This window comes from Pristiophorus japonicus, chromosome 14 (assembly GCF_044704955.1).
Source record: "Pristiophorus japonicus isolate sPriJap1 chromosome 14, sPriJap1.hap1, whole genome shotgun sequence".
Taxonomy (NCBI): Eukaryota; Metazoa; Chordata; class Chondrichthyes; family Pristiophoridae; genus Pristiophorus; species Pristiophorus japonicus.
Genome location: NC_091990.1, coordinates 13501476 through 13529383, shown reverse-complemented (window position 1 = coordinate 13529383; position 27908 = coordinate 13501476). Strand labels below are relative to the sequence as shown.

At 44.5% G+C, this 27908-nt stretch overlaps 1 protein-coding gene across 14 annotated transcripts in view; it reads left to right on the top strand.

Annotated features, from left to right (window-relative positions):
• The window catches only part of ptprub (protein tyrosine phosphatase receptor type Ub), a 1307170-nt gene that overhangs the window by 1188189 nt on the left and 91073 nt on the right, over positions 1-27908 (top strand). For 9 of the 14 annotated variants that reach the window (XM_070898914.1, XM_070898919.1, XM_070898912.1 and 6 more), the window contains 3 exons: positions 2355-2431; positions 19258-19275; positions 22314-22350. In XM_070898914.1, the coding sequence (XP_070755015.1) occupies positions 2355-2431; positions 19258-19275; positions 22314-22350 (132 nt within the window). The remainder of the gene's footprint in view (positions 1-2354; positions 2432-19257; positions 19276-22313; positions 22351-27908) is intronic. The other 5 variants (XM_070898921.1, XM_070898913.1, XM_070898920.1 and 2 more) reach the window with 1 other exon arrangement.

Here is a 27908-nt window from a genome sequence, read left to right as displayed (position 1 = left end):
GCACATGAAACACAAAAAGTTAGTATGCAGGTACAGCAAATAATCAGGAAGGCAAATGGAATGTTGGCCTTTATTGCAAGGGGGATAGAGTATAAAATCAGAGAAGTCCTGCTTCAACTGTACAGGGTATTGGCGAGGCCACACCTGGAGTACTGCATACAGTTTTGGTCTCCGTATTTAAGGAAGGATATACTTGCATTGGAGGCTATTCAGAGAAGGTTCACTAGGTTGATTCCGGAGGTGAGGGGGTTGACATATGAAGATAGATTGAGTCGATTGGGCCTATACTCATTGGAGTTCAGAAGAATGAGAGGTGATCTTATTGAAACTTATAAGATAATGAGGGGGTTTGACAAGGTGGATGCAGAGAGGATATTTCCACTCATAGGGGGAACTAAAACTAGGCGACATAGTCTCAGAATAAGGGGCCGCCCATTTAAAACTGAGATGAGGAGAAATAGAGGGTTGTATCTATGGAATTCTCTGCCCCAGAGAGCTGTGGAGGCTGGGTCATTGAATATATTTAAGGCGGAGATAGACAGATTTTTGAGCGATAAGGGAGTAAAGGATTATGGGGAGCGGGCAGGGAAGTGGAGCTGAGTCCACGATCAGATCAGCCATGATCTTATTAAATGGCGGAGCAGGCTCGAGGGGCCGAATGACTTACTCCTGCTCCTATTTCTTATGTTCTTAAAAACAAAGCAAAACACTTCCTTCGTGCGCAGGCTTACTGCACTAATGGTGTCTTGAGTAAAACTGTGGATCAGCATGTGTACAGTCGAGTATTTGAGTATTTAATTGTTGGCACTATCTTATCCTTGGGGTGATAGCCGATTTTCCACTGGTACTAGATAGTGATAAAGGCACTGGTATCCAAAGGAGAGGAAACGCAATGTACACTGAGAATGTATCATCCTTCAGTAAGTAGCAAAGTCATTCGATGAGAAGGGACAAAGTGAAGACTCAATGTGAAATGCAACCTAACTAAAAATCTAAGAATGATCAAGATCTGAATGCCAAATATCCTTTGCAGCTTTCAAAATCCATCTGGACTGCTTGATACATAATCTTTGTAATAATTTTATAACCTATTTACAGCTTCAAGTAAAATTAGGGTAAAATGCAGAATTGTGAAAATCTTGTTTTGCATTATTCTTTGATTTTTTTTTCACGTAATTTTTATATATTCATTTTGGAGCAGAGGTGCCACTGCATTTCTTAGAGAATTGATAAATTGCCCAGGCAGGTTGGAATCACAGCCTGTTTCAGACAGCATATCTGTGTTTCCAATGTGAAAGACTTGTCAACTTGTCATGAGGTTACCGTGCTGTGAATTCAGCAAACTTCATTACACACCTCAAATATGCTAAATTATAGTCCACACAATGGGGGTCACAGAGCTACCTCTATTGAGACACTTGATAGGAAAAAGCACAGACAATCTATGCCAAGTGAATGTAAACCCAATTCTAAGAGCAATCCAAATCCAGGCATGAAATTGCAATTTGCAGAACCAGATTGAATATACTTTCATTATATCAAAACCTTGTTCCATACGTCACATTGCAACATAAAAATCCAGCCATAAACATCCAGTGTACCAAAGAATATCTCATTCACTTCCATCATTTTGAAATCCTGATGCACAAAAATTAAACATAAAAATTGTAATCTAGCCACGAACTGGCTCCCAGTTTTATGAGCATGTATTCTGGGGGTGTTTTTCCCCTATTTTTCTTTCCAACAGTCAACCTATAATTGTTCCAATTTTCTCCTCCTTTTTTTTCTCACCCTCAAAAAGCACTAATTCCTGCTGGCATGGGGTACCAGGGGTATTCACGAACCTCTGGTACTTTACCCAATTAGGCTGTCATGTGTGACCCTTGCCAGAATCAGTAAGCTTTTTTTAATGATCACAATACTAAATCCAGTCGATCCAGTTCCATCGTTCTGCTAGAGACAGCAGTGTATTTATACATCTGGTCACATTTCTAGAAAATTGTATATTTTTGTTGAGAATTTTCTCTTGGTACTCAATAAATGATTAAGTGGACTTTTGTAAATTGCTCATTTTAAAAAATAAAATTCTTGATCAACAGCTCAATGTTCCTGGCAAAGAAGTTATGTTTATTTACCGGAATTGAATTTAGAGTACTACAAAGCACTTTAAATACTCAAATTTGAAGGGACACATGCATTTTCTAGTGAAAAGTTCACTATTTTCTAGAGAATGGATAATGAATGTCCCCTCTAGAGACCCATGCACAGACAAGCTAGACTGGTTGAGTTCCATTATGTACATCTCAAGCAGTTAGCACTCTATCTAATGACCTCTTACAAATAATATTTTGCAGATGATTGTCATCGAGTCAAGTTGCATCCATTGCTGGGAGATCACAGTTCTGACTATGTTAATGCAAGCTACTTAGATGTAAGTGATATTGTCTGTACTTGTGCAATGCTCTCTGCAGTTGCTGAAAATGAAGTTACCACATATTTAGATTACGAGAAAATAGTTTGCCTACACTCACTGTCTAGGCTCACAAATGAAGAATGGCTATTTGGGCATGGCACTAAGGAGCTGCTAGGACTATTGCAACTGTGCATCAGTCAATGTGTCAAAGAAAGGTAGATAATTGGCGGCACAATGAAAACCCTACAAAGTCTTGGGGGCTAAAATTCAGGATCTGGATAAGGCCCTTTACCGCTGTTTTGCGGCGGCCATGCGGTGGAATCGAGTAACCGCTGCGTTGCAGTCCATTGGCCACCACGACCCAAATTCAGCTCGGGGATTTTTCGACCTGTCCCCACTTCCGCCCCGCTGACCGCCCCAAGCGCGTCATCAAAGCGCGCACCGTCGCTCTCACACTACCAGCACATTCCGCCCAAAATTTACCTTAAAAAATCGCCGATCCGCCGCGCGATGCCCGACAGCTTTTTCTGTTTTTCTGGTTTCTTGTCTGTGAGCCATGGCAGCACTGCGGCCCTTCAAGGGGAGGGCATATTGCCGCAGCCGCCATGTTTTTATTTTTGCTGGCTGACTTCCCGATCAGCCGGCCAATTATTACTCCTGGTTCAGCCGGGGCACCAACCATTATGACTGACATCCGGTCCGACGCAAAAAAATTTTACAATTGCAGAAAATCGATCCGATGACTGCCTCATCGCACCCGGCGGTAAAACCAGGTAAAAAATCGTTGGTGTGCCAGCTTTCTGGCGTGCCTGAATTTCAGCCCCTTGGTGTTGAACCCAACAATTTGGAGTTACTTAGTTGTATTTAACGAAGCAGCAGCACTACAAGCAGAGAGACTTGTGTTATCTATTGTCTGTTCATGAAATCTAACTTATCGTCTAAGATCACTTCAGCTAATTTGCAGCAGAATTAATAAGTGGCTTCCATTGGTCAGGCTTCCATGATGACCTTTCTATGAACATTTCATCTGTGCTCCAGTAAATGCTGCAGTTACCTCAGCTGTTTTCAAATGCTCTAGAAAGTATTAGGGATGGAAATTCGGTCTTCTGCTGCCCCTCTTAGCGTCCCGGTGGGGCGGCAATGGCGACGGAAAGCACTTCCACCTAGATGGCCAGCTTACAGTGCCCCGCCGAAACATTTGGTGCCGGTGTCGATGGGGCGCGGAGCAGTACCACCCGAGAAAGGCGAGCCAGTGTGCAACGTCCCTGGTTGCGACACCGGCTCAACTTTTGGTTGCCACCTGACCCGTAGCGCGCCCTCGTGGGGAACGCCTGTGAAAGCAGGCATTCCACGCTGTAACGGCCGCAGTGAGATAAGTAATGCCAACCTCGGGTAAGTGTGATTGTATTTATTTATTTTTTTTGCGATTTATGTTGTGGTGGCATGAGCTGTGTATTGAGAATGTTTTTGGTGGTTTATTTTCAGGTTTTTGTTTCCCCAGGCCTCTATTATGGTGCTCTGGGGCCAGCTGTTTAGCTCGGGATTTTCCTTTGCTCAGCCGGCCTAGCGCCCTAAAAGAGGCGTGCAACACCTCCCTTAGCGTCCCACTCCAAACTCCAGGCCCAGCTGATGAATTTTGCGGTGGCAGACGCAAACCATTTGCCGGCGCAAAATGTACAGCTCCACCTGGGATGCCATCCCAACTGAGACGCGACCGAATTTCCAACCCTTAAGTTTTAGAAATAGTTCAATTGTTCAGTAGATTAAACTAGAAGCACACCCTTAAATGCAGAGTAGATGCGTAACTCAGGAGATGCAGTTAACTTCCATATGTTGCTTAACCTCTTAGCGACAAAGCCTAGCGTGAGTCAGCACCTTCAGGAGAAGAAGGGAGAAGATCGGGGTGGGGGCACACCACTCTTGCCATTGTTGAACATTTCCCCTTTATGTAAGAAATAGAACTCATTTCATGCTGAGCTTACTGTTTTTTATTTTGGTCATTGCTTCACAATTAATTGTTCTTCTCTTGAAAACTAACATGTAAAAGCTCTTCATATATATTTGATTTTGCTTTCATAACATAATGTTGGTTATCCATTTTCTCCTTTATAATTAATGGTTAGAAACTCAAGACTGCAAATGACATCAGACTGTCCAAAATAATGTGCAAACAGCTGGGAATATGTGTGTCTTTAAGAGGCTAATTTGTCACTCAATTACTTTATAAATGGGATGTTTTCATCATAGTAAACCCAAAGAGCTCAGTTTTGCTCAAGCCCATTTTTTTGGCGTATTGCCAGAGTTACGCCCGTTTTTCTAGGCTAGAAATGCGGCAAAAATATTTGTTCAAAGTTTCCCCGCTGTATTTTTCAAATTTGGCGCCGCGCAGCCTGTCCAGTCGCCGCGGGAGTGAGGGTGGGGGGGGGGGGGGCAGTGGTGGAGCCTGCTGTCTGCGCCGAAAAAACGATGTCGTACCTTCTGCGCATGTGCAAACAAAAGGACGTTTTTGACGTGATCCCAATGGGCACACATGCGCAATACAGGTCCAGGTCTGCAATCGGCCATTTTTAAAGAGCCAGTTGTGTGTGTGACAACGTTGAGTGCTGTGTGAGAGCATTGGAAAAATCGGAGCTGCAATAGAAGATGCAATGCGGTACTAGGACCAAGAATTTCTTACAGGATGAAGTGGAGGCACTATTTACTGTGATTGAGGCCAGATGGTAGGAGCTGGACACCAGCAGAGGTCGCATAAAAGTTCTGTTATATATGTAAACCTATATATACCTTGTATAGCCACCAGAGGGCTCATCCCCTGGAGTCCCAAGAGATCCCACAATCCCTTGGGAGCACAGGTACTTCGGGAGGCCTCACAGGCTGGAGAGGCACTCTGGAGACCTGAAATAAACGACCAAGGTCACACTTTACTTTGAGCTCACAGTATCCAGTCAGACTCGCTATTCGTACATAACACGTTCCACCCAAAGAAATGAAGAAACACTGGAACCAAGTTGGAGAAGATTACTGTGCACTGGTGACCACCACAAGATCTGGAGGCCAGTGTAAAAAGAAGTGGCAGGACCTTGGTCAAGTAGTTAATGTAAATAATATTTTCATTTATTCAATGGAATTGCAATTGTAAATGTGACCAACTGTATATGTCCCACCCAGCAGAAAGGCACCCTCTCTAAAAAGTTGCATTTTCATCTTTGCACACCAGACCATTATAAAAATGGTAGTAATTATAACCCAGGATTATGATGAACTGGTCGAGTGGGCTAGTGGCGTCCAGGGAGGGGGCGATGAAAAATCCCAAACAAAGATAAAACAAGAAAGGGTTTTTGCAGTAGGGACGGGGGGAGGACAGAAAAAGGGGACATGCCATAACTGTGGGAAGGTGGGTCACTTTCCAAAGAATGTAAGGGGAAACGCATGGAAAAACAATGCACATATTGCAGCAAAAAGTGACATTTGGACGCGACCTGCCAGCTTAAAAATGGCTATCCTAATAAGGCAAGGAACCTGTCAGAACAGGAATACCAGCAGTGGCAGGAGTACAAAGCCACCCTGTGATGCCCGGCGGCCCCTGTACAAAGTAAAAAGGAGGGAAGGATAGCGTCATGAGCCAGGTGGCGAGGCCGTACCCTTTGTCTCCCAGTAGCCAGCTCTGCCCTTCTGGCTGCTGCTGAAACATGGCAGATGTAGCGCTCTCGCATAGGATGAACGCATCATGGGTGCTCCCACGGTATCTTGCATCGACTGACATGATGCGATGCATGTCGTCATACACGAGCTGCACATTAATGGAGTGGAAGCCTTTTCTGTTCCTGTACATCTCGGAATTCTCCAAAAGTGCTCGCAAGGCGATGTGAGTATAATCAATGCAGCCCTGTACCCTGACAAACCTGTCCTCTTGACGCTTCTAGGTTGCAGGTCTGCTTTCACCAACCCACAGATATACCCGAGGTGAGTAAGACCTCCTGCCCAGCACCCTATGGGCTCTGATGTTCCTCATGCGATGACGTCGAATCATTTGTTTCCTCTGTAGCACCATGATGCAGAAGGCTCGCAGAAGGTATGGCATTGCCAGTATTGCCCCCATGGTTAAATTTTACCTTTGCAAGAAGCTCAAAACGGCAGGAAGGCAGGCAGGACAGGTTCTGTATTGTCTCTCCCCAAGGTCTGTATGGACCACACCTAGGTCTCAGCAGTCTTGTGAATTCTCCCCCGCCCCCCCCCCCCCCCCCCCACCCTGGGCTCATTTGCTGCCTGGTGCAGTCTTCTGATCGCCATCTCCCCCACCCCGCCCCCCCCGCCCCGGGCTTGTTTTGTAGCCGACCCCCCTGTGTCCGGGCGCGGGGCCGATTCTGTCGGCTGACGCTTTGGCACTCCAGCCCTGTTTGAAGCCGTTCAGTGGTGGCATTTGAGTAAAAAAAAAACAATGAAAACTTCAGAATTCAATGAAACTTCCATGTAATCTGTTGAAAGGTAAAAAAAATGTCATCTTTATTGTGGATATTTAAAGTGTTCTTGACTCCCCTCCAAAAACTTCGATGAGAAACAATGGCGTCTTTCAGCGCCGATTTCTCAATGTGTGCTTCTTTCTGTTAACTCACCAGAAGGTTTTTCGGGAGTGGCCAGATACGCCGACCTAGCAGAGATTTATTTGGCCAAAATGTGAAAAATCATCAAAACTGGTGCAGACATGATGTCAAAAAAACCTAACATAAAAAAATCATAACTAACTCAGTTACGCTGGTGCAGATTCCTGGGGGAAAATTTGATTTAAATACCTACGTCGAAGGAAATGGCGCGCGCAAAAAAAACGCCACAAATGACCCAGGAAACACTGTTGGTAAGTCCAGGAAGTGACATTTCTGCACTTTTCAACTCAAATTTGGTGAAAGAAACATCAGAACTGCAGTACAAGTTGAGCGTCCGAAATCCGGAGTTCCAAAATTCAGATTGTTCCGGAATCCTGACACCGGGCCGATCCGTGGCGGGGTCATCCGGAAACCGGAAAATGTTCTGAAATCCGGACTCCCCCCACCTCGGCGGCTCGACTTCGTTCATCCCGGCCCTCGGCGGCCCGGCCTTGCCCCGGCCCTCGGCGGCCCGGCCTCGCCCCGGCCCTCGGCGGCCCGGCCTCGCCCCGGCCCTCGGCGGCCCGGCCTCGCCCCGGCCCTCGGCGACCCGGCCTCGCCCCAGCCCTCGGCGGCCCGGCCTCGCCCCAGCCCTCGGCGGCCCGGCCTCGCCCCAGCCCTCAGCGGCCCGGCCTCGCCCCAGCCCTCGGCGGCCCGGCCTCGCCCCAGCCCTCAGCGGCCCGGCCTCGCCCCAGCCCTCGGCGGCCCGGCCTCGCCCCAGCCCTCGGCGGCCCGGCCTCGCCCCAGCCCTCGGCGGCCCGACCTCCGGCCAGACTTCGCCCGCCCTGACTTTGCCACGACTTCGCCCGTCCCGACATCGCCCGCCCCGGCCCTCCTCCTTCGCCCCGGTCCCGGCTCCCCCCGGCTCCCACCCTTCTCCCCCCTCTGCCCCTTACCTCAGCTGCCAGACCCCACCTACTTTGGCCCAGGCAAGGAAATTCCAAAATCCGGAAATACCCGGAATCCAGAACGGCCTTGCTCCCGAGGTTTCCAGATTTCGAACGCTCAACCTGTAATAAGCTATTTATATGTCAGTAGCCATGTTTTAGTAATCTAATATAAATAACTTTATTGGTACTTTATTAATCCGAGATATCAAACTAAACATTTAGGGTGCTAAATTTGAAAAGGCCCGGAAACAGGTACATGGATCGGCAGGCACGATCTTCCCGTGCCTGTTGAAAGTAATGCAGACAGAATGCAAAATTCGTCCTACCTGCTAATTAACATTATTGAAGCACCAAGCCCAGTGCTGAATGCGCTGCTGGTTGATTCCGGAGATGAGGGGGTTGAGTTATGAGGAAAGGTTGAGGTTGGGCCTCTGCTCATTGGAATTCAGAAGAATGAGAGGTGATCTTATCGAAACGTATAAGATTACCTTGACAAGGTGGATGCAGAGAGGATGTTTCCACTGACAGGGGAGACTAGAACTCGGGGGCATGATCTTAGAATAAGGGGCTGCCCACTTAAAATTGAGATGAAGAGGAATTTCTTCTCAGAGGGTTGTAAATCTGTGGAATTCGCTGCCTCAGAGAACTGTGGAAACTGGGCCATTGAATAAATTTAAGACAGAGATAGACAGTTTCTTAACCGATAAGGGAATAAGGGGTTATGGGGAGCGGGCAGGGAAGTAGACCCGAGTCCATGATCGGATCAGCCATGATCATATTAAATGGTGGAGCAGGCTCAAGGGGCCATAAGGCCTACTCCTGCTCCTATTTCTTATGTTCGCATGACAGTGCTCAGCAGGGGGCCCAATTTCATGGAAAGTGTAATCTTTATTTCAAGGTAGCCTGCAGTGTGAAATGCAGTCTGCACTTCTTAAAGGGAAGGTGCTTTCTGAAAGAAGCACCTGATTGTTAGTGTCGCAAAAGAAAGTGTAAGGTACCTATGGCTCAGCAGGACAGAAAAAGGGCACCTCAGTTCTCCAACGAAACACTGGAGGCCCTAGTGCATGGGTTCCAAAGGAGCAAATAGGTCCTCTACCCACAGGGTGTCATGAGGCCCTATCGACAGACTTCAAGAAGGCAGTGGGAGCAGTTTGCTAAATCGGTCATGACCTGGATCCAGTGCCGAAAGAGGTTTAATGACCTCACACTAGTGGTCAAGTTCAGTGAATGCATTTTCTAAAGGCATATCCCACCAATTGCACCACAAGCCTCACACACTGCTCATGCACCACACCCCCATCATTCACCTACCAACAATCTCTATCAATCACGACTCATACCTCACAATCACAGCTTCACATCTACCACTGTTGCAAGCCTCACACCCACACCTCACACCTTGCACACAATGCCAGCTATTCAACTATGACAGACATATCACCCAAACACATTGCACCATACTCACTGACACACTTTCCTTTTTCTTGCAGGCCAAGGTGGCGCATAACCAGTGCCAGCAGCAGCTAACAGGTGGGCGACAGGTATGACTGCTCAGAAAATGGCACTGCGTGTACTTTGGAGTGTGAAATCACCGAGCACGAGTGGCCTGCAGACAGAGCAGGGGGAGAAGGTAGCGCAGGTGCCAGCTCCCCCAGATGGCGAGGTTGCACATGTTCTACTGCAGAGGAGTCAGATGAGGACTTTAAGAAGAAGGATGATGGACATGCACACAGACATACTTGGTGCATTGGCAGCCTGTCAGGGAGCCAATTGTCACTGTCAAGGAGCATGGAGGAGTCCGGCTCCAACCTTGCACAGGGGTTTGCACACAGCTTGGAGTCCATGAATTCCAGGATGGAGGTAATGGGCAACTCCATGTAGGTCCAACCATCATGCAGGGTCTGATGGGCGATGTCTCAGCTGTCATGTATGTACATGCTGTTTGTAGCCACCAGATGGTGTCATTGCTGGAGGCCACTGAGCAGCACGCACATGGTGCTGCTCTGGTATAAAAGGCCAGCCATTTTGTGAGTCAGACACTTTGGGCCAAAATAAAGCAGAAGCAAAGTTATACCTTGCTTAGTTAAACAGTACTCAGTTTGAATCTTTATTGCATACATAACATCAGCTTCCATTGCAGCACAAGCAGAAGCGACCCAATGTCTGAGTGCTGCAGTGAAAGCTCAGACTTCTGTAATGCAGGCTCATCTTGCAACCATGCAAGCTCAGACTGCTGCCATCGTGGCTGTGTTTATCAGTGTAGAAAGGGGAGTGCAGGGTCTCTCAGCAGTCCAACAATCTGTCCTCCAACAAATTACTGGGATTGCTGAGGCGCCGCCCCAGGCCAATGGCTTCGTTGAGCATGGACCTGCTGGATGACAGCATTCGTACTTCCACTACTGCCCTTGCAGTTGCCTGTCAGCCAGCTCAGAATGCTGCCGCCCATACCGAGGTGGTACAGTCAACAGCCGTGCTTTCTAGGCCCAGAGCTGCTCGAGGTTGTCCTGCAAGGCTGTCTGCAGTCTCACCCACTGAAAGTGAGCAGCATTCCACCAACCATGCTGCAGCCACTGGGGGAGCACTTCGTAAGAGCACTAGGATAGGCAAGGGCACACGAAAGACAGGAACTAAGGGAATACCCAAGGGTGATTAGTTGGCTTTGTTACGTAGTTTTTGAATTAATCATTTATAAATTATGTTCGGATTGTTTGTTTTGTGGTGCCTTTCATTTCAGCGTGGTGGCTTTCATTTCAGCATTGTGGTCAAGAGGATGCTGTGATGTTCCGTGACACAGGAATGGTAAGGTGGGGGAAGTGTTGAGCAACAGGGATCTGGGGCTTCATTCAGAGGAACTGGAGTCTGATGATGAGCTCACAGACAACTTGTCTGGAATGGGGATTTTCAGGCAGCCTCCTCACTTCCTCCTCCTGACATAGTTGCAGAACCCGTCGTGGCAAGGGCTATGCCCTCAAATGGCCAAGTTGTGGAAGATGCAGCAAAACACCACGAATTGGGACACCCGCTCTGGTGAATACTGGAGAGCTCTTCCCAGGCAGTCAAGGCAGAGGAACCATTGGTTGAGCACCCCGATGGTTTGCTCGATGCCGTTCCTCGTGGCATCATAGCTGTCTTTATATGATTGCTAGCCACGAGTGGTGGGATTGCAGAGGGGAGTCATCAGCCAGAGTGTAGAGCGGATACCCTTGTCGCCTAGAAGCCTACCTCATGTTCGACGTGGTGGCTGGAAGATTGCTGGCACAGCGGACTGGCGCCGGATGAAGGCATCATGATTGTTGCCAGGATACCGGGCATTCACCATCATGATGTGCTGGCGTGGTGGAGTGGTACTCTTTGCGATTGCGGTACATCTTACCATTGATATCTGGCAACTGTGTAGCCATGTGTATGCAGTCGATGGCGCCCTGCACTATGGGGAAGCCTGATATCCTGGCAAAGCCACGTACACGCTCCTCCTGGATGGAGAGAATATAGTGAAGTCCCTTTTCCTAAAGTATAGAGCCTCTGTGACCTCCAGGATGCAGCGATGGATGGTGAAATGCGAGGTGATTGCTATGTCTTGTCTCAGCCTGGAAGGATCTGCGGGTGAAAATATTCAGGGCCACAGTTGCCTCGAAGGCCGCTGGCAGCACCACCATCACCCTGCTCTGAAGCTGCAGGTCTGGTTCCAAGAGGTGGTAGAGTTCTGTGACCACCTCCTTGGTGAAGCGGAGCCGCTGAACACAGTGTTCCTGGCTTAGGTACAGGTAGGAGAAATGCTCCCTGAAGTGCTTCGGTGGGTAAGGCCTCCTGCTGGGATCCCTCCTTCTCGTCCCTCTGCAAGCAGCTTGTCTTTTCTGTTACCTCTCCTCCATCTCCCTGTCGTGCTGCTGTGCGAGGTGGACTGCAACTAGAGCCCCCATGACTGGGAGCATGTAGTGTACTCAGAGACCTTGTAATAGCAGCCAATGCCTTTCCAATGTCCAGCAGTACTCCTTGCACACTTTAACAACTTTATAAATGTCTTCCAGCAACTTTATAAATGTCTTCCAGCAACCCAGTATGCCTACAAGTTCTGCAAGAGCCAGTACAAAAGAAATAATCAACCTAACTGCAACTTGGATGTTTCCCTTTAAATAGCGCAGCCGCGGGTCCCTCGTGCAGCTGACCACACATTCAGCTGTGGGTGTTTAGGAGAGGGCGCCTAATGGAGCAGTAACATCGAAAATGACAGGGCGTGCATCAAATCGGCGCTACACGCTGACTGACATTATGATCTGCCTACTCTGCATACTGCCAGCGCACGCACATCCCGCCTGCACTATCGCCCTCACCAAGATGGCGAACAGCGCGGTCCGCACTAGAAGTGAGCGCAAGCAAGGCGGACACCTTTTTTTAAAAAAAAACAGCCTTAACTACCGGTGCTAAGGTGCTGAGTTTTGCTAAAATACAATCTAATTTTTAAAAATATTAAAACATGACAATCCCATTTGCCCTGATAACCATTTTTGCCTAGTCGCTCTCTTATTTCTTAACTCCTACATTAGAGACTAGGGTCCGGAACTTAAAGAAAGGAAACTTCGACGGTATGAGACGTGAATTGGCTAGGATAGACTGGAGAATGATACTTAAAGGGTTGACAGTGTATAGGCAATGGCAGACATTTAAATATCACATGGATAAACGACAATAATTGTACATCCCTGTCTGGAGTAAGAGTAAAAAAGGGAAAGTGGCTCAACCGTGGCTAACAAGGGAAATTAGGGATAGTGTTAAATCCAAGGAACAGGCATATAAATTGGCCAGAAAAAGCAGAAAACCTGAGAACTGGGAGAAATTTAGAATTCAGCAGAGGAGGACTAAGGGTTTAATTAGGAGGTGAAAAAGAGAGTATGGGAGTAGGCTTGCAGGGAACATAAAAACTGACTGAAAAAGCTTCTATAGATGTGAAGAGAATAAGATTAGTGAAGACTAATGTAGGTCCCTTGCAGTCAGAATCAGGTGAATTCATAATGGGGGAACAAGGAAATGGCAGACTAATTGAACAAATACTTTGGTTCTGTCTTCACTAAGGAAGACACGAATAACCTCCCGAAAATACTAGGGAACCGAGGTTCTAGCGAGAAGGGGGAACTGAGGGAAATCCTTATTAGTCAGGAAATGGTGTTGGGGAAATTGAAGGGACTGAAGGCCGATAAATCCCCAAGGCCTGATAGTCTGCATCCCAGAGTACTTAAGGAAGTGGCCCTAGAAATAGTAGATGCATTGGTGGTCATTTTCCAACATTCCATGGACTCTGGTTCAGTTCCTATGGATTGGAGGGTAGCTAATGTAACCCCACTTTTTAAAAAAGGAGGGAGAAAAGAAACACGGAATTATAAACCGGTTAGCCTGACATCAGTAGTGGTGAAAATGCTGGAATCAATTATTAAAGATGTAATAGCAGCGCTTTTGGAAAGCAGTGACAGGATCGGTCCAAGCCAGCATGGATTTATGAAAAGGAAATCATGCTTGACAAATCTTCTAGAGTTTTTTGAGGATATAACTAGTAGAGCGGATAAGGGAGAACCAGTGGATGTGGTGTATTTGGACTTTCAAAAGGCTTTTGACAAGGTCTCACACAAGAGATTAGTGTGCAAAAATAAGGCACATGGTATTGACGTGGATAGAACTGATTGGCAGACAGGAAGCAAAGAGTGGGAATAAACGGGTCCTTTTCAGAATGGCAGGCAGTGACTAGTGGGGTGCCACAGGGTTCAGTGCTGGGACCCCAACTATTTACAATATACATTAATGATTTAGACAAAGGAATTGAATGTAATATCTCCAAGTTTGCAGATAACACTAAGCTGGGTGGCAGTGCGAGCTGCAAGGAGGATGCTAGGAGGCTGCAGGGTGACTTGGACAGGCTAGGTGAGTGGGCAAATGCATGGCAGATGCAGTATAATGTGGATAAGTGTGAGGTTATCCACTTTGGTGGCAAAAACAGGAAGGCAGATTATTATCTGAATGGTGACAGCTTAATAAAAGGGGAGGTGCAACGAAACCTGGGTGTCATGGTATATCGGTCATTGAAGGTAGGCATGCAGGTACAGCAGGCAGTAAAGAAAGCAAATTGCATGCTAGCCTTCATAGCAAGGGGATTTGAGTATAGGAGCAAGGAGGTCTTACTGCAGTTGTACAGGGCCATGGTGAGGCCACACCTTGAGTATTGTGTGCAGTTTTGGTCTCCTAATCTGAGGAAAGACGTGCTTGCTATTGAGGGAGTGCAGCGAAGGTTCACCAGACTGATTCCCGGGATGGCAAGACTGACATATGAGGAAAGACTGGATCGGCTAGGCTTATACTCACTGGAATTTAGAAGAATGAGAAGGGATCTCATAGAAACTTATAAAATTCTGACGGGTTTAGACAGGTTAGATGCAGGAAGAATGTTCCCGATGTTGAGGAAGTCCAGAACCAGGAGTCACAGTCTAAAGATAAGGGGTAAGCCATATACGACCGAGATGAGGAAAAACTTTTTCACCCAGAGAGTTGCGAACCTGTGAAATTCTCTGCCACAGAAAGTTGTTGAGTCCAGTTCGTTGGACATATTTAAAAGGGATTTAGATGTGGCCCTTACGGCTAAAGGGATCAGGGGGTATGGAGAGAAGGCAAGGGTGGGGTACTGAAGTTGCATGATCAGCCATTATCATATTGAATGGCGGTGCAGGCGCGAAGGGCCGAATGGCCTGCTCCTGCACCTATTTTCTATGTTTCTATTACAACATTGACTACACATCAAAAGTACTTCATTGGGTGTAAAGCACCTTGGGACAACCTGAGGTCATGAAAGGCGCTATGTAAATGCAAGTCTTTCTTTAGCTCATCTCTCCTGCTTTTAACTGTAATTTAACTTTTCTCCCTAATTTCCCTAATTTTTTTTCTGAAAAAGAAATTGGACACTCATTATTTCTTATTCTTGGATTTTGAAGGTGGGAGCAGCCTTTTGTTGGCTGAACAAATTCCAACGTGATGTGCTTGTGAGTTTATCAACCAATTAAAAGCCCGAGGACTGAAGGTTAAATGATCACCTTATGGAAGTGGCCAGGTTAAGCTCAGGTCAAGATTGGAATGGTTGCCAATCGATGAGTCAGCTCATTGACAGCTAACAGAGTCCATTTGCGCCAGAGCATGTTAAGAGTTAATTAGAGTTTCTGTTATCAGAATCTGAACCGCCATGGCAAACCGCCACACTTGGGAAGCAGCGGTGTGTTCATCAACACTGATTTTGCACCTCATTAATTTCAAATGGCTTTCTCAGATCTTCATCGAACTTAGCTGAGTCAGATATTGCAACCATTCCTGGGTGGATTAAGTTATCAATTTTAATTGTATTAATGAGCTATTCAGACAGTTTCCCTTTGAACAAATCCTGAGACATTACACTTCACTGATATGGTGCAGAGCCTCCTTGTAATTTAAAGAAGTTCAACCGGGAACCTGTCCATATATAAAGTCTAATTCCATGAGTGACATTGAAGTGAAAAATTCTTAGTGTACGGTATTGGGAAAACAATCTATTCAGTTAATCTGAGGATACATCAATCACACCCACAAAGAGCAACGCTTGCCAGCCTGCAAGTAGTAACATTGAATAAAACATTGATAGGAACAGGAGTAAAGTCTGTTCCGCCATTTAGTTAGATCATGGCTGATCTGCACCTCAACTTGATTTACCCACCTTTGCTCCATATCCCTTGATATCCTTACAACAACCAGAACTTGCATTTATATAGCGGCTTTAATATAGTAAAACATCCCAAAGCGCTTAACAGAAGCATTTTCAAACAAAATTTGACACCGAGCCACATAGAGATATTAGGACAAGTGACCAAAAGCTTGGTCAAAGAGGTGGGTTTTAAGGAGCAACTTGAAGAAGGAGTGAGAGGCTTAAGGAAGAATTTCCAGAGATTAGGGCATAGGCAGCTGAAGACACGAATGGGGAGTGTTGAAAATTAGGGATGTGCAAGAGAATTGGAGGAGCGCAGAGATCACACCTAACAAAAAGCTATCAGTCTCAGTCTTGAATGCTCCAACTGACCAAGCACCACAGCCTGTTAAGAGAGAGAAATACATGAGTGGAACATACTTCCTGCAAAAAGCAATCAAGATTGATAAATATCTGGTTGGGGATAGGATTGTTTTTTACAAGATTGGACAAAGAGACTTGTGGCCTGTGGAGTCCTTGATCTGTGGCTGAGGAATGATGTAGACCAAGTATTCACGAGACACAATTGTTCTGGTGCTGCAATGAGAGGGTAAGGCAGGGGAAAAGTTGCCCAGAGTTGAATAATGGAGATGTGAGGGCTGATAATTATTCTTGAGTTTGTCTGATAACCAATGGGGATCCTGACTGTTATCTCTTTGACTGTGCCAACTGCATTCTAATTAACATTGTTTAGAAACTCGTAAGTAATCTAGAAACCCAAAACTTCAGAACGTGTATCAGATCAACAAAACTCCTGGATCAGCCAATAAGATCACTTGATGTGTTCGAAATCAATAGCAAAAGGATAGTCTTCGACCTAATCAGGCTATCTCTGCTGCATGCAATAGTGTAGACATGTTATTGGGCCAGGCAGAGTATTACACCAGCCTAGGCCAACCCACCAAAACTGATATGTTCACAAAATAAGGTTCTGATTTAAATCTATTACAAGAATAAAAGATTGTGTTTACTTCATTTTTATATTTGGATTATGTTTTTTGGGATTAGGTGTCATAATGCCAGGGAGCAAAAAGGTGAGGTGTGGCACTGGTTCAGTAACGTCTAAAGCATTCTTTTCCTTTCCCACATCGGCCATCCTTTCAGCCAGTCTAAGTGTGACGGCAAGTGTCGTAGTGATTGTGCCAAACCAGGACTTGTTTCGTGCTGTGAACTGCCACTCACTCTAGATTAAAACAGTTGAATTCATTTTGCATAGGACCGTTATAATTGGCAGAGAAATTAAAGATTCATTCTGTCTGTGGGCTGGTGCTGGAAATGAAAATAATTTTCTGACGTACTGCTGCATTCAGTCCCTTGAAAGTGTTTCTAATAATAAACAATAATAGAGCTCCCCTTCCCCTGACTCTACACTCATTGTTGAATTGGCATTTTCGTAATCCATTTCAAATTCATTAAACTGTTTCACGAACAATCCTACTTTGTATTCTGTCACAGTATTAGAGATGAATACAAATTTGTTAATTAAACTTATAATTTCCTCAGAATTGCAAATTCACAAATATCCAAAGTTGGGTTGAGGTTCCACTGTTATTAAAACAACCATGCAGTAGCTTGCAATATTTCTGGCAGATAAGGGTCAAATACTTGATCCCAGTAATAATTCCTTTTATTGCATGGATATGTATGTTTAACTGTGATCGCGATATAGTATGAAAGTCAGGATTAATGCATGACCAATCAGTAAACTAAAGCTGAAAATCAATTTGATTCCATCATATCGCAGTCTCAAGGTCCTGGTCATGATATTTGCATTGCAGGGACAAGCATTTGGGTTGAATTCAGATTTTAGATTTGGAACTGCAGGTTTCTTGCCAGGTTGCAAAGATCCTCCACAACGATGTCAGGAATTCAGATACAAACCATCACCAAACGACTATAGAATCAAACAGGCACCTTCCCATGTAGTGGGAGAAGGTTGAAGGTGACCACAAATAGATTCTGGGAACCCTTTGGACAGCTAAGCATCAAATGCATATACTTCCCTTCTCTTCCTCACCACCACCCACACAAACCTCAACAAAAAATTATTAAAATGTAGTGAAAACCAACTTATGATGAGGAATTCCAGCTGCTGAAACCTAGAATGGTAAAGACTCGAATGTTTGATGGAACAGAAAATACCATTATGTCCGTTTGCTTGTCCACATAGGAAACAGGAGTCGGCCATTCAGCCCCTCGAGCCTGTTCTGCTGCACGTTGCCCTTTTTTAAATCACTTCCAAGTCCAAATTTGGAAAAAGTTAAGTTTTTCTAAATAAAAGTAAATATGGCTCAATTTGGATTCGTTCAGACGATCATTTCAGACTTATTTCTAACTAGTGTGTCAACTAATATCAAACACACTCACTAATTTCCCTAGAATTGATCGAGCTTCTGACAAACTCAACTTTTTCTTCAGAGTCATCAGAAACAAGCAAGAAACCTGCAGTTCAATTTTGCCTTTGGCTTAAAGTCAGTTTGATTGCACTGCAGAGCTGAAATCTGAGTGCTAGGTCATCGCAATTCTGGAATGTATGTGTGCACATGAGTGTAGTCAGGGAGGAGAGGATTACTGGGTCGATTGACAAAATCCATGGAGATGACAAGTCCAGAAGTTGAAGCTTTTATTGGGCTTTAAGTATTACCATCCTCCACTATTCACAATAACCCAGAAAGAAGGGACAAGTTACAAGCTGGGGAAGAAAAAAAGAATTGACATTTGAAGAATCTCATTTTGCAGTTTGTTACAGTTAAAATATAGTTGTAAATCGTGAGGATAAGGTCAAAAAGATCTCTATATAGAAACAATATCAACACCTTTTGTGCAAATCCTAACTCCTTTTGTGCAAATCCTTTACTATGTATCATCCATCCTTTGATGATTTGCTTCTCATGTCACTCCTGAACTATTCAACGTTTATACATGGAATATCACAGCAAAATGCAATGCAATATGAAAAATTATCTCATGGTCCTCCTTGACTAAACTTAATGCTAGTTGTTACCCTATTTGCTCAGCAAGTTTACCCAATGAGTAGTTGAACCAAAGAGATAGGAGTGTCCCATCTTCAATTCTTGGTCTGTACTGAGTTAGCTGAGTTGGAAGTAGGAAGGCTACAATTGGCCTTGGCACCACTGCAGTAGGGAGGAGATAATTGGTCAGGGTTCCTGCACCTGAATGCTATGTAATGACACTTGCTAAAAATGCACATGTGTAGACATTGGATTAAATCCAGATGAGCTACGATAGCTCTCCACTCTTCCTCTCACCACCATGGTGAAATTGCTTACTAACACTTGGGCGAGACACCAGCAAAGAGTCAAAACATAAAAAAGAGGGGGCAAAATGAAGCTAAAACACTTAATAACTGTGATTCATTATTTTTTAAAAAACTGATTCTAGCTGTGTTCTCTATATTTCACTTCTTTGTACAGTTGTTGTGAAAGAAAATAGATTGGTCGCGAGAGTGTTCCTTATGTATATGATGTGTTTGGATATGGTCTTTCTTTTCACTTACATGCTTGTGTCTCTGTTGGTTTTTACAACCCTTCCTCATTTGGAGTGTAGATACAGGTAAACAACGAAGTAAGTATGATGCAATATGTCAAATTGAGAATGTGAGTTTTTGTGGTTAAAATTATTTATACCTGTACAGTCGTTTTATTTTTTTATTTGGGGAAATATTCGTTTCATTCTCCGACCAGTTTAAGCAGCTTTTCATGCATGCCATTAAAAATTGACACAAGCTAATACCTCTCCACCTGGGGAGGCACTGATGTGATAGGAAGACTGCTGCCACTCATTCGTATGTTCAACTGTTCAGTACTTTGGGCTGTAGCTGTCACTTGACACTTTTGATCTGCTTTCATCAAGTGTTTCAATGAAAAGGATGGGCTATAAGAATGCAGTTAAATTCAACAGAATTCTGATAAGACATTTTTAACCAGATTCTTCTCCTGACTTTTTGATTCATTGGTGAGAGGTGATGAGTTATTTGAATAAAAGTGCCTGTGCAGCCACAAGAAAGTTGTGCTCCACAAATGTATTGGAGTTTGGAAAGTGGGGCAGAAGGTGAGATGGGGTGGAGTGCTGGAGAAGCATTGCAGCCATATAATTAAGACAGATCAGCTTTCTCAAGTCAAGAGTTCATCCAGATTCCCATATCCAGTTTGTACAAATCCAAGATCGGGTTCCAGGAGGCAAAATAAATAGTTGGTGCAGTAACGAGGTTGCACCTTTAGAAGTTTTTGGTGTGCTCTGTAACCATTGGACATGGCATGTCAGTGATGTCAAAAAGTAAATCAATAGTGCACCAACTTTACTGGCTGTTCCATCACAGTTTCAGCTGTCTAGTTCATCTCCCAAAAATGTTGCTGGATTTAACATTGCCATACACTAAATTCACAATGGCACTTTATCCTATTTCTTGATTGATGCATTCCCTGCTCCCTGTGGTCTTGTGACCTGTCGGTGTCCAAGCATGTGCAGTGGTGCAGTTGAGATAGCATGAGGACTTCCAATTGATATTACTGTGGAGTTCATAATATATGGATGCTTAGAATGCACGTAGTGGTGTGACTGAGCTAGTATATTGCCTTTTTCTCATTCCTTAACTCCAATATGATCGTGCATTTGTTGCTGTAATTGCTGCAAGAGCTGTCACAAAATGAAATGCGATTGAGAGCAGCATTCTTTGGCTTGTCGGTACCACTCCAGATTGAGTGTTGGTTGCTGTGATCTTCGTTCCTGAATTGAGTGGGAATTGCTGGTTGGAGTCCTGCATGCGAGGAAACTCATCTCTTTTTGAGATCAAAAAGTTGATTATTTGCATAACAGATCAAGCATGTGTTGCAGTAATCTTGTAGTGTATGTTATGGAAGGGGTTCATCGGTGCTTGGGGTGGCTGTGGTAGTTTAGTAAAGAAGGATGTGTTTATTGCTTGAAGTGTTCAGCCATGAACTCATTGAATGGCGGTGCAGGCTAGAAGAGCCGAATGGCCTACTCCTGCACCTATTTTCTATGTTTCTATGTTGCGGTATAGTTGAAGAGGTGTACTGTTAGAAAAGGTTACTTTTCCTGGTAGAAAGTAACCAAAACAGCACATGCTATCAGAACATCTTGGTTGAAAATTTGGTGTAAAATGGCAAGAGTCCAAGTAACAATACAGGTAGAAAAGAGTCCTTGTACCAAGTGGATACAAGAGGCATGATGGGTTGACTGGCCTTTTTCTCATTCCTTATCTCCAATATGATCGTGCATTTGTTGCTGTAATTGCTGCAAGAGCTGTCACAAAATGAAAAGCGATTGGGAGCAGCATTCTTTGGCTTGTCAGTACCACTCCAGATTGAGTGTTGGTCGGTGTGGTCTTTGTTCCTGAATTGAGAGGGATTGTTGGTTGGATTCCTGCATGTGAGGAAACTCATCTCTTTTTGAAATCGAAAAGTTGATTATTAGCATAACGGAACAGTGTTAGGTTTCTTTGTCATTGTGAGGCTGAAGTTCCAAACTGTGGCTAGACAAATTCCGTTTTATCTTTAGACCTTGTTCAGTGTAGTTCCTGTCCAAAGCTGGAATAACTTTGAAGATGTATTTTAAATGCAAGTTTAATGTATTTAGAAATATACCTAAGATAGATCAAAACAACAGTTTGGTCCATTTTAATTTCACTTTCTGCTTTAGATTAAGCAGAGCAGAAAATCTACAAACAGTAAAAGAAGATACATTTATAAAGGTTTAAATAATACTTTATTTATTCAAATGAAAATTGAGCCACTTCATCTGCTGATGTACACATGTCTGATATCTCATGTATGTTGTGCTTGTGGAACCCTTCGAAAGAACGGAAATTGAGATGTACTTATGGTACAGAAAAGGCTGATAATCTGCTTCTATTTAGGAAAAATATATTAAAGTGAATTTAGGTACAAATTTTCTAAAATATTTGTTGAACTTGCTCCGAAAAGCTATAGTTTTATGGACTTAGGGGAACAAATTGTGTCGGACATGATCAAATCCACTCTCTCTCACCCTCTCCCACTCAGCAATTTCCTAAAATGTCTTTCATGGTTTCCTTCTCAGAATGAAATATGATTTGGTACAGACCTAAATTATTGACAATGTCTAATTTAACGATTGGTTACACTGCTGTACTTTGCTTATCTGATTAGAACATGTTTTTTAATCTTCAAAAGTCTGTGCCGAGGCTGTACTTTTACTTCTGGTTAGTTTGAGACATTGTGCAACTGAGAGTGGGAGAAGGTTTGAAAGGTTGTGGCCTTTTCAGTATTTGTATAGGCACAGGGAAAAAGTTAATATAATTGAAGCCTATTAATTGTGACACTCTCACAGAAATGGAAAAAACTGTCCATATTACTACATTATCATTTCCTTTAATCAAAGCTCATCGGTTCTGAGTGGGAATTGATGGGAAGTTTGCCTGCATAGAAGATTGTGCCCATTAACCATGTCCTCATTATCAGGTGTCACATGTATTGTTAAAGATGGGATGAAGCCTGCATGTCTTGTGCCTTTGACATTGTTTATATGGACCTGTGCATGCAGTTGTTCTCAAGTATATGCAAAGTGTATATTCATTAATACAGTTTCTCTGGTAACCTCTACAGGGCTATTACAAAGCACACCACTTCATTGCAACACAAGGTAAGAGCCCCCCCGAACACTTGTGTAGAATGACAGAAAATTGACACGTATTTACCCAGTTATTTAAACTATTTGCTGTTTAATTGTGGGCTTGTATGCAGAGTAGGCCAATTTTCATATTCACTAATTGTACTAAATTGCACAAAAGTGGGATTTATTATGCCTGTATCAATTACTGTCTTCACTTAGTTATCTAAATTATTGGATAATGTTCCTTCCGACAGTCCCCAAAACCGTAATGTTCAGCTGAGGCATTGGGTGAAACAATTTTAGCTTGAACTTCTTGTAAAGCCAACATTACTTCCTTTGGAAAAAAAAATCTGCTTCAGAAAAATGACAAAGAAGCCAAACAGCATCGATCCCAGGATGTACCACCGTGATATGCAAGCAGCTGTGAAAGTCCCCACACTATCAACTAAGATTCAAATCCTGCTGAACATTTGCAAATTTGATTGTTTCACCATCTTTAAAGGACTGCCCTGAGATTGGTTTATAAAATTACAGGGAGTGTCTTATGGTATTGTCCCTGAAATGATGAAGCCATTGTTTATCCAATGTATAAAATGTCAAATTAAGCCACTAGAAATGGCTACTACTGCACAGACTAGCCCCCATCATCGAACCGACCATTCCTAAGGAGCAAGTGGGCTTCCAGAGCGGCCGTAACTGCTGCGACCAAGAGGTAGCTTTAACAACGCACATCAAAGCAGGCTTCCCGCGCCAGCTGAAGACCGCCATAGCACTTGTGGACCTGTCAGCGGCGTATGACACTGTATGGAAGCAGGGGCTGCTTTTCAAACTCTCCACCATTTTACGCTGCAGAACAATGATCCATCTTCTCAACTCCATGCTTAGCAACCGACGCTTCCATTTGTACTCTGGCACCCAGAAGAGCAGATATAGGGCATGGAACAACGGACTCCCACAGGGTTCTGTCCTGGCACCCATGTTATTCAATGTTTACACCAGTGATCTGCCCAAAACAGAGTCCCCGTAAGTTCCTATGCGCTGATGACATTGCCTTGGCTACGCAAAACATGAATCTGTCCATCACCGAAGAGACCCTGACCAGTGATTACAGAGAATGGAGGCCTACTTCCGTCTCTTTTTGTGGTGCAGAAGTAAACCACGCCAAAAACACTCCTATTTAGAAGTGACGCTTGATTGCACCCTGTCATATAGACAACATCTCCAGAACCTTGGGAAGAAACTAAAGAGTAGGGTCAATTTAATTTAGAAACTCGCCGAATCCACGTAGGGAGCAGTTGCTCAAACCCTCCTATGTTAGTACTCGCTCTGGTGTACTCAACAGCAGAATACTGCTCTCCAGCATGTTTATCAAGTCCACATGTCAAATCCGTTGATGTCCAGCTGAATTCTACTATGAGAATTATCATCGGTATGCATTTATCGACACCAACACCTTGGCTGCCCGTGCTTGCAAACATCGCACCACCACACTTACGCCGCGAATGTACAGGCTCGAGAGAATGCAACCACTACACCAGCAAAGACATGCCGATCCAGGCCGACTTGAACAACCGACCATCAACCTGTCTCAAATGTAGAAGGCCATTTTGGATCTTCGCCGAAGCCCTTCAGCGATCATCCCTCGGCCTTGATGACCGATGACGAAATGCTTGGAAGAACTGCGACACACGGATTCCTTATAGAGGACCCCATAGTACAACCTGAAGGTCAAACCTTCCTCGCAAACAGTGGACAACCATCAACCGCCTCAGAACCGGTCACGGTCGATGCTGCCACCTACTCCATAGGTGGAAGATTAAAGCATCCCCATCATGTGACTGTGGAGCACCTAATCAGAACCAGGAGCACATCATCGAGCACTGCCCTGAAAGGAAATTTTCAGGCAGCCTACAAGATATCCACGCTGTTACTCCCAAAGCTTTGGTCTGGATATCCAACTTAGATATTGACATTTGATTTGCTTTGCCACTACCATACGAAAGAAGAAGACTAGAAATGGAATGCAAAGAGTGTAGAGAAAAATACATTGGAAGTGACTTTCGAGTTCATGCTGGAGGTGGTTGGACTGAACGAACCATGAATGAAGCTGGTATCGGCGAAGCAGGCTATTAAGCAAGTGGTTTTCCTAGCTTTCTTTCTCTGCGCTGAATACTCATTTCGGTATCTGGCTCTTCCTCTCTCAGACATTGTAAAGCACATTGGAAATTCAATTGGTAAAATATACACGAGTCTTATTTTATGTCAAAGTAATTAGGAGCATTAGAGTAGCAATGTACTTCAAAACAGAACTGGTAGGACATGAGCTCAGGCTTCCAATCTATTTCAGTTTAAGTTGAGTCTATGAGTTGACCCACTTGAGGTTAAGTTCCAAATAGAGGCCTGGGAGGGAAGTAACATGAGAAGATTACAAAGTAGTATCAGCAAAGGCCTGGGAGTGGATTTCATCCCACATTGTCAGCTCAGGATTGGTGAGAGGAATGACAACAGCAAATGGAAACAGATGTTAATCTTAAATGAATTTGCTGTGGAGGTGAATGAAAGAAAGCGAAGAGAGCTTGCATTCATGTGGCGCCTATCATGTCTTCTGGAGCTTTTCATAGCCAATGATTTACTTTTGAAGTGCAGTCACTGTTGCTGTGCAGGTAGAGATTCTGTTTATTAATAACTTAGATGATGGGATAGAGAGTCAAATATCCACCAGGTTTGCTGATGACACAAAGATAGGTGGCATTGTAAGTAGTGTAGATGAAAGCATAAAATTACAAAGAGACATTGGAAGGATGTGAAGATCTTAGAGAAGGTGCAAAGAAGATTCACGAGAATGATTCCTGGAATGAGGGACATCAGTTACGTGATTAGACTAGCGAAGCTAGGGTTGTTCTCCGTAGAACAGAGAAGGTAGAGAGGAGATTTGATAGAGGTGTTCAAAATCATGAGGGGTCTGGACAGGGTAGATGGAGAGAAACAGTTCCCATTGGCAGAAGGGTTGAGAACCAGAGAACACAGGTTGAAGGTGATTGGCAAAAGAACCAAAGGCGACGTAAGAAAAAACTTTTTTATGCAGCGAGTGATTAAGATCGGGAATGTACTACATGAAAGGGTGGTGGAGGCAGACTCAATTTTATCTTTCAAAAAGGAGTTGGATAAGTATCTTTTTTAGCCAGCATGTAGCAAGCCCAACACGGGGGCGGTTGTGGGTTTAGTTTTCAGGAATAAAGCTGGGTTATCAGTGGGAGAGCATTTAGGTGCTAGTGACCATAATTCAGTTAGATTTAAGGTAGTTCTGGAACAAGGACATGGTTAGACCAGGAATAAAAGTTCTAAATTGGGGAAAAACCAACTTTGCGAAGCTGAGAGGTGATTTAGCCATAGTGGACTGGAAACAGCTACTTGAAGGTAAATCAGTGTCAGAGCAGTGGGAGATATTCATGGAGGAGATCCGCAGGGTTCAGGCCAAATGAGTACCCTTAAAGAAAAAGGAAGGGACTAACAAATCTAGAGCCCCCTGGATGTCCAGTGACATACAGGGTAGGATAAAGAAAAAAAGGGAAGCTTATGACAGATGCCGAGGGCTAAATACTGCAGAATCTCTCGGAGTATAGAAAGTGCAGCGTGAGATCAAAAGGGAAAGCAAAGAGAGAGCATGAAAAATTCTTGGCAAGTAAAATCAAGGAAAACCCAAAGATGTTTTATAAATATATTAAGAGCAAGAGGATAATTAAAGAAAGAGTAGGGCCTATTAGAGACCATGAGGGTAATCTGTGTGTTGAGGCGGAAGATGTGGGTATGATTCTTAATGAAAACTTTGCATCTGTTTTCACAAAAGAGAGGGCCGATGCTATCGAGGAGGAGGAGTGTGAAATATTAGATGAAATAAACATACTGAGAGAGAAGGTATTAAGGGGTTTAGCAGCTTTGAAAGTGGATAAGTCCCCAGGCCCGAATGAAATGTATCCCAGGCTGTTAAGCGTAGCAAAAGAGGAAATAGCAGAGGCTTTGACCGTCATTTTCCAATCCTCTCTGACTTCAGTGCCGGAGGACTGGAGGACTGCTAATGTGGTACCTTTGTTTAAGAAAGGAGAAAGGGATAGACCAAGTAATTACAGGCCAGTCAGCCTAACGTCAGTTGTGGGAAAATGATTGGAAAAAATCCTGAAGGACAGGATAAATCTATAGAAAGACACGGGTTAATCAGGGACAGTCAGCACGGATTTGTTAAGGGAAGAGCGTGTTTGACTAACTTGATTGAATTTTTTGAGGAGGTAACCAGGAGGGCCGATGAGGGCAGTGCGTATGATGTAGTGTATATGGATTTTAGCAAAGCTTTCGATAAGGTCCCACATGGCAGACTGGTCACAAAAGTAAAAGCCCATGGGATCCAGGGCAAAGTGACAAGTTGGATCCAAAATTGGCTCAGAGTCAGGAAACAAAGGGTAATGGTTGATGGGTGTTTTTGTGACTGCAAGGATGTTTCCAGTGGGGTTCTGCAGGGCTCAGTACTTGGTCCCTTGCTTTTTGTGGTATACAGCGCCCTCCTATGTGGCTCAGAGACATGGACTATGTACAGCAGACACCTCAAGTCGCTGGAGAAATACCACCAATGATGTCTCCGCAAAATCCTACAAATCTCCTGGGAGGACAGACACACCAACATTAGCATCCTCGACTAGGCCAACATCCCCAGCATTGAAACACTGACCACACTTGATCAGCTCCACTGGGTAGGCCACATTGTTCGCATGCCAGACACGAGACTCCCAAAGCAAGCGCTCTACTCAGAACTCCTTCACGGCAAACGAGCCAAAGGTGGGCAGAGGAAACATTACAAGGAAATCCTCAAAGCCTCTCTGATAAAGTGCAACATCTCCACTGACACCCGGGACTCCCTGGCCAAAGACCACCCTAAGTGGAGGAAGTGCATCCGGGAAGGCGCTGAGCACCTGGAGTCTCATCGCCGAAAGCATGCAGAAATCAAGCGCAGGCAGAAGAGCGAGCGTGCGGAAAACCAGTCCCACCCACCTCTTCTCTCAATGACTATCTGTCCCATCTGTGACAGGGACTGTGGCTCTCATATTAGACTGTTCAGCCACCTAAGAACTCATTTTAAGAGTGGAAGTAAGTCTTCCTCGATTCCAAATGACTGCCTATGATGATGATGATGATGAGACTTGAATATAGGGGGTCTGATTAAGAAGTTTGCAGATGATACAAAAATAGGCTGTGGTTGATAATTAAGAAGAAAGCTGCGGACGGCAGGAAGATATCAATCTACTGGTCAAGTGGGCAAAACAGTGGCAAATAGAATTTAATCCAGAGAAGTGTGAGGTAATGCATTTGGGGAGGGCTAACAAGGAAAGGGAATACACATTAAATGGTAGGACATTAAGAAGTGTAAAGGAACAAAGGGACCTGGGAGTGCATGTCCACAGATCCCTGAAGGTAGCAGGCCAGGTGGATTTGGTGGTTAAGAAGGCATACGGAATGCTTGCCTTTATTAGCCGAGGCATAGAATATAAGAGTAGCTGGGTTATGCTGGAACTGTATAAAACACTGGTTAGGCCACAGCT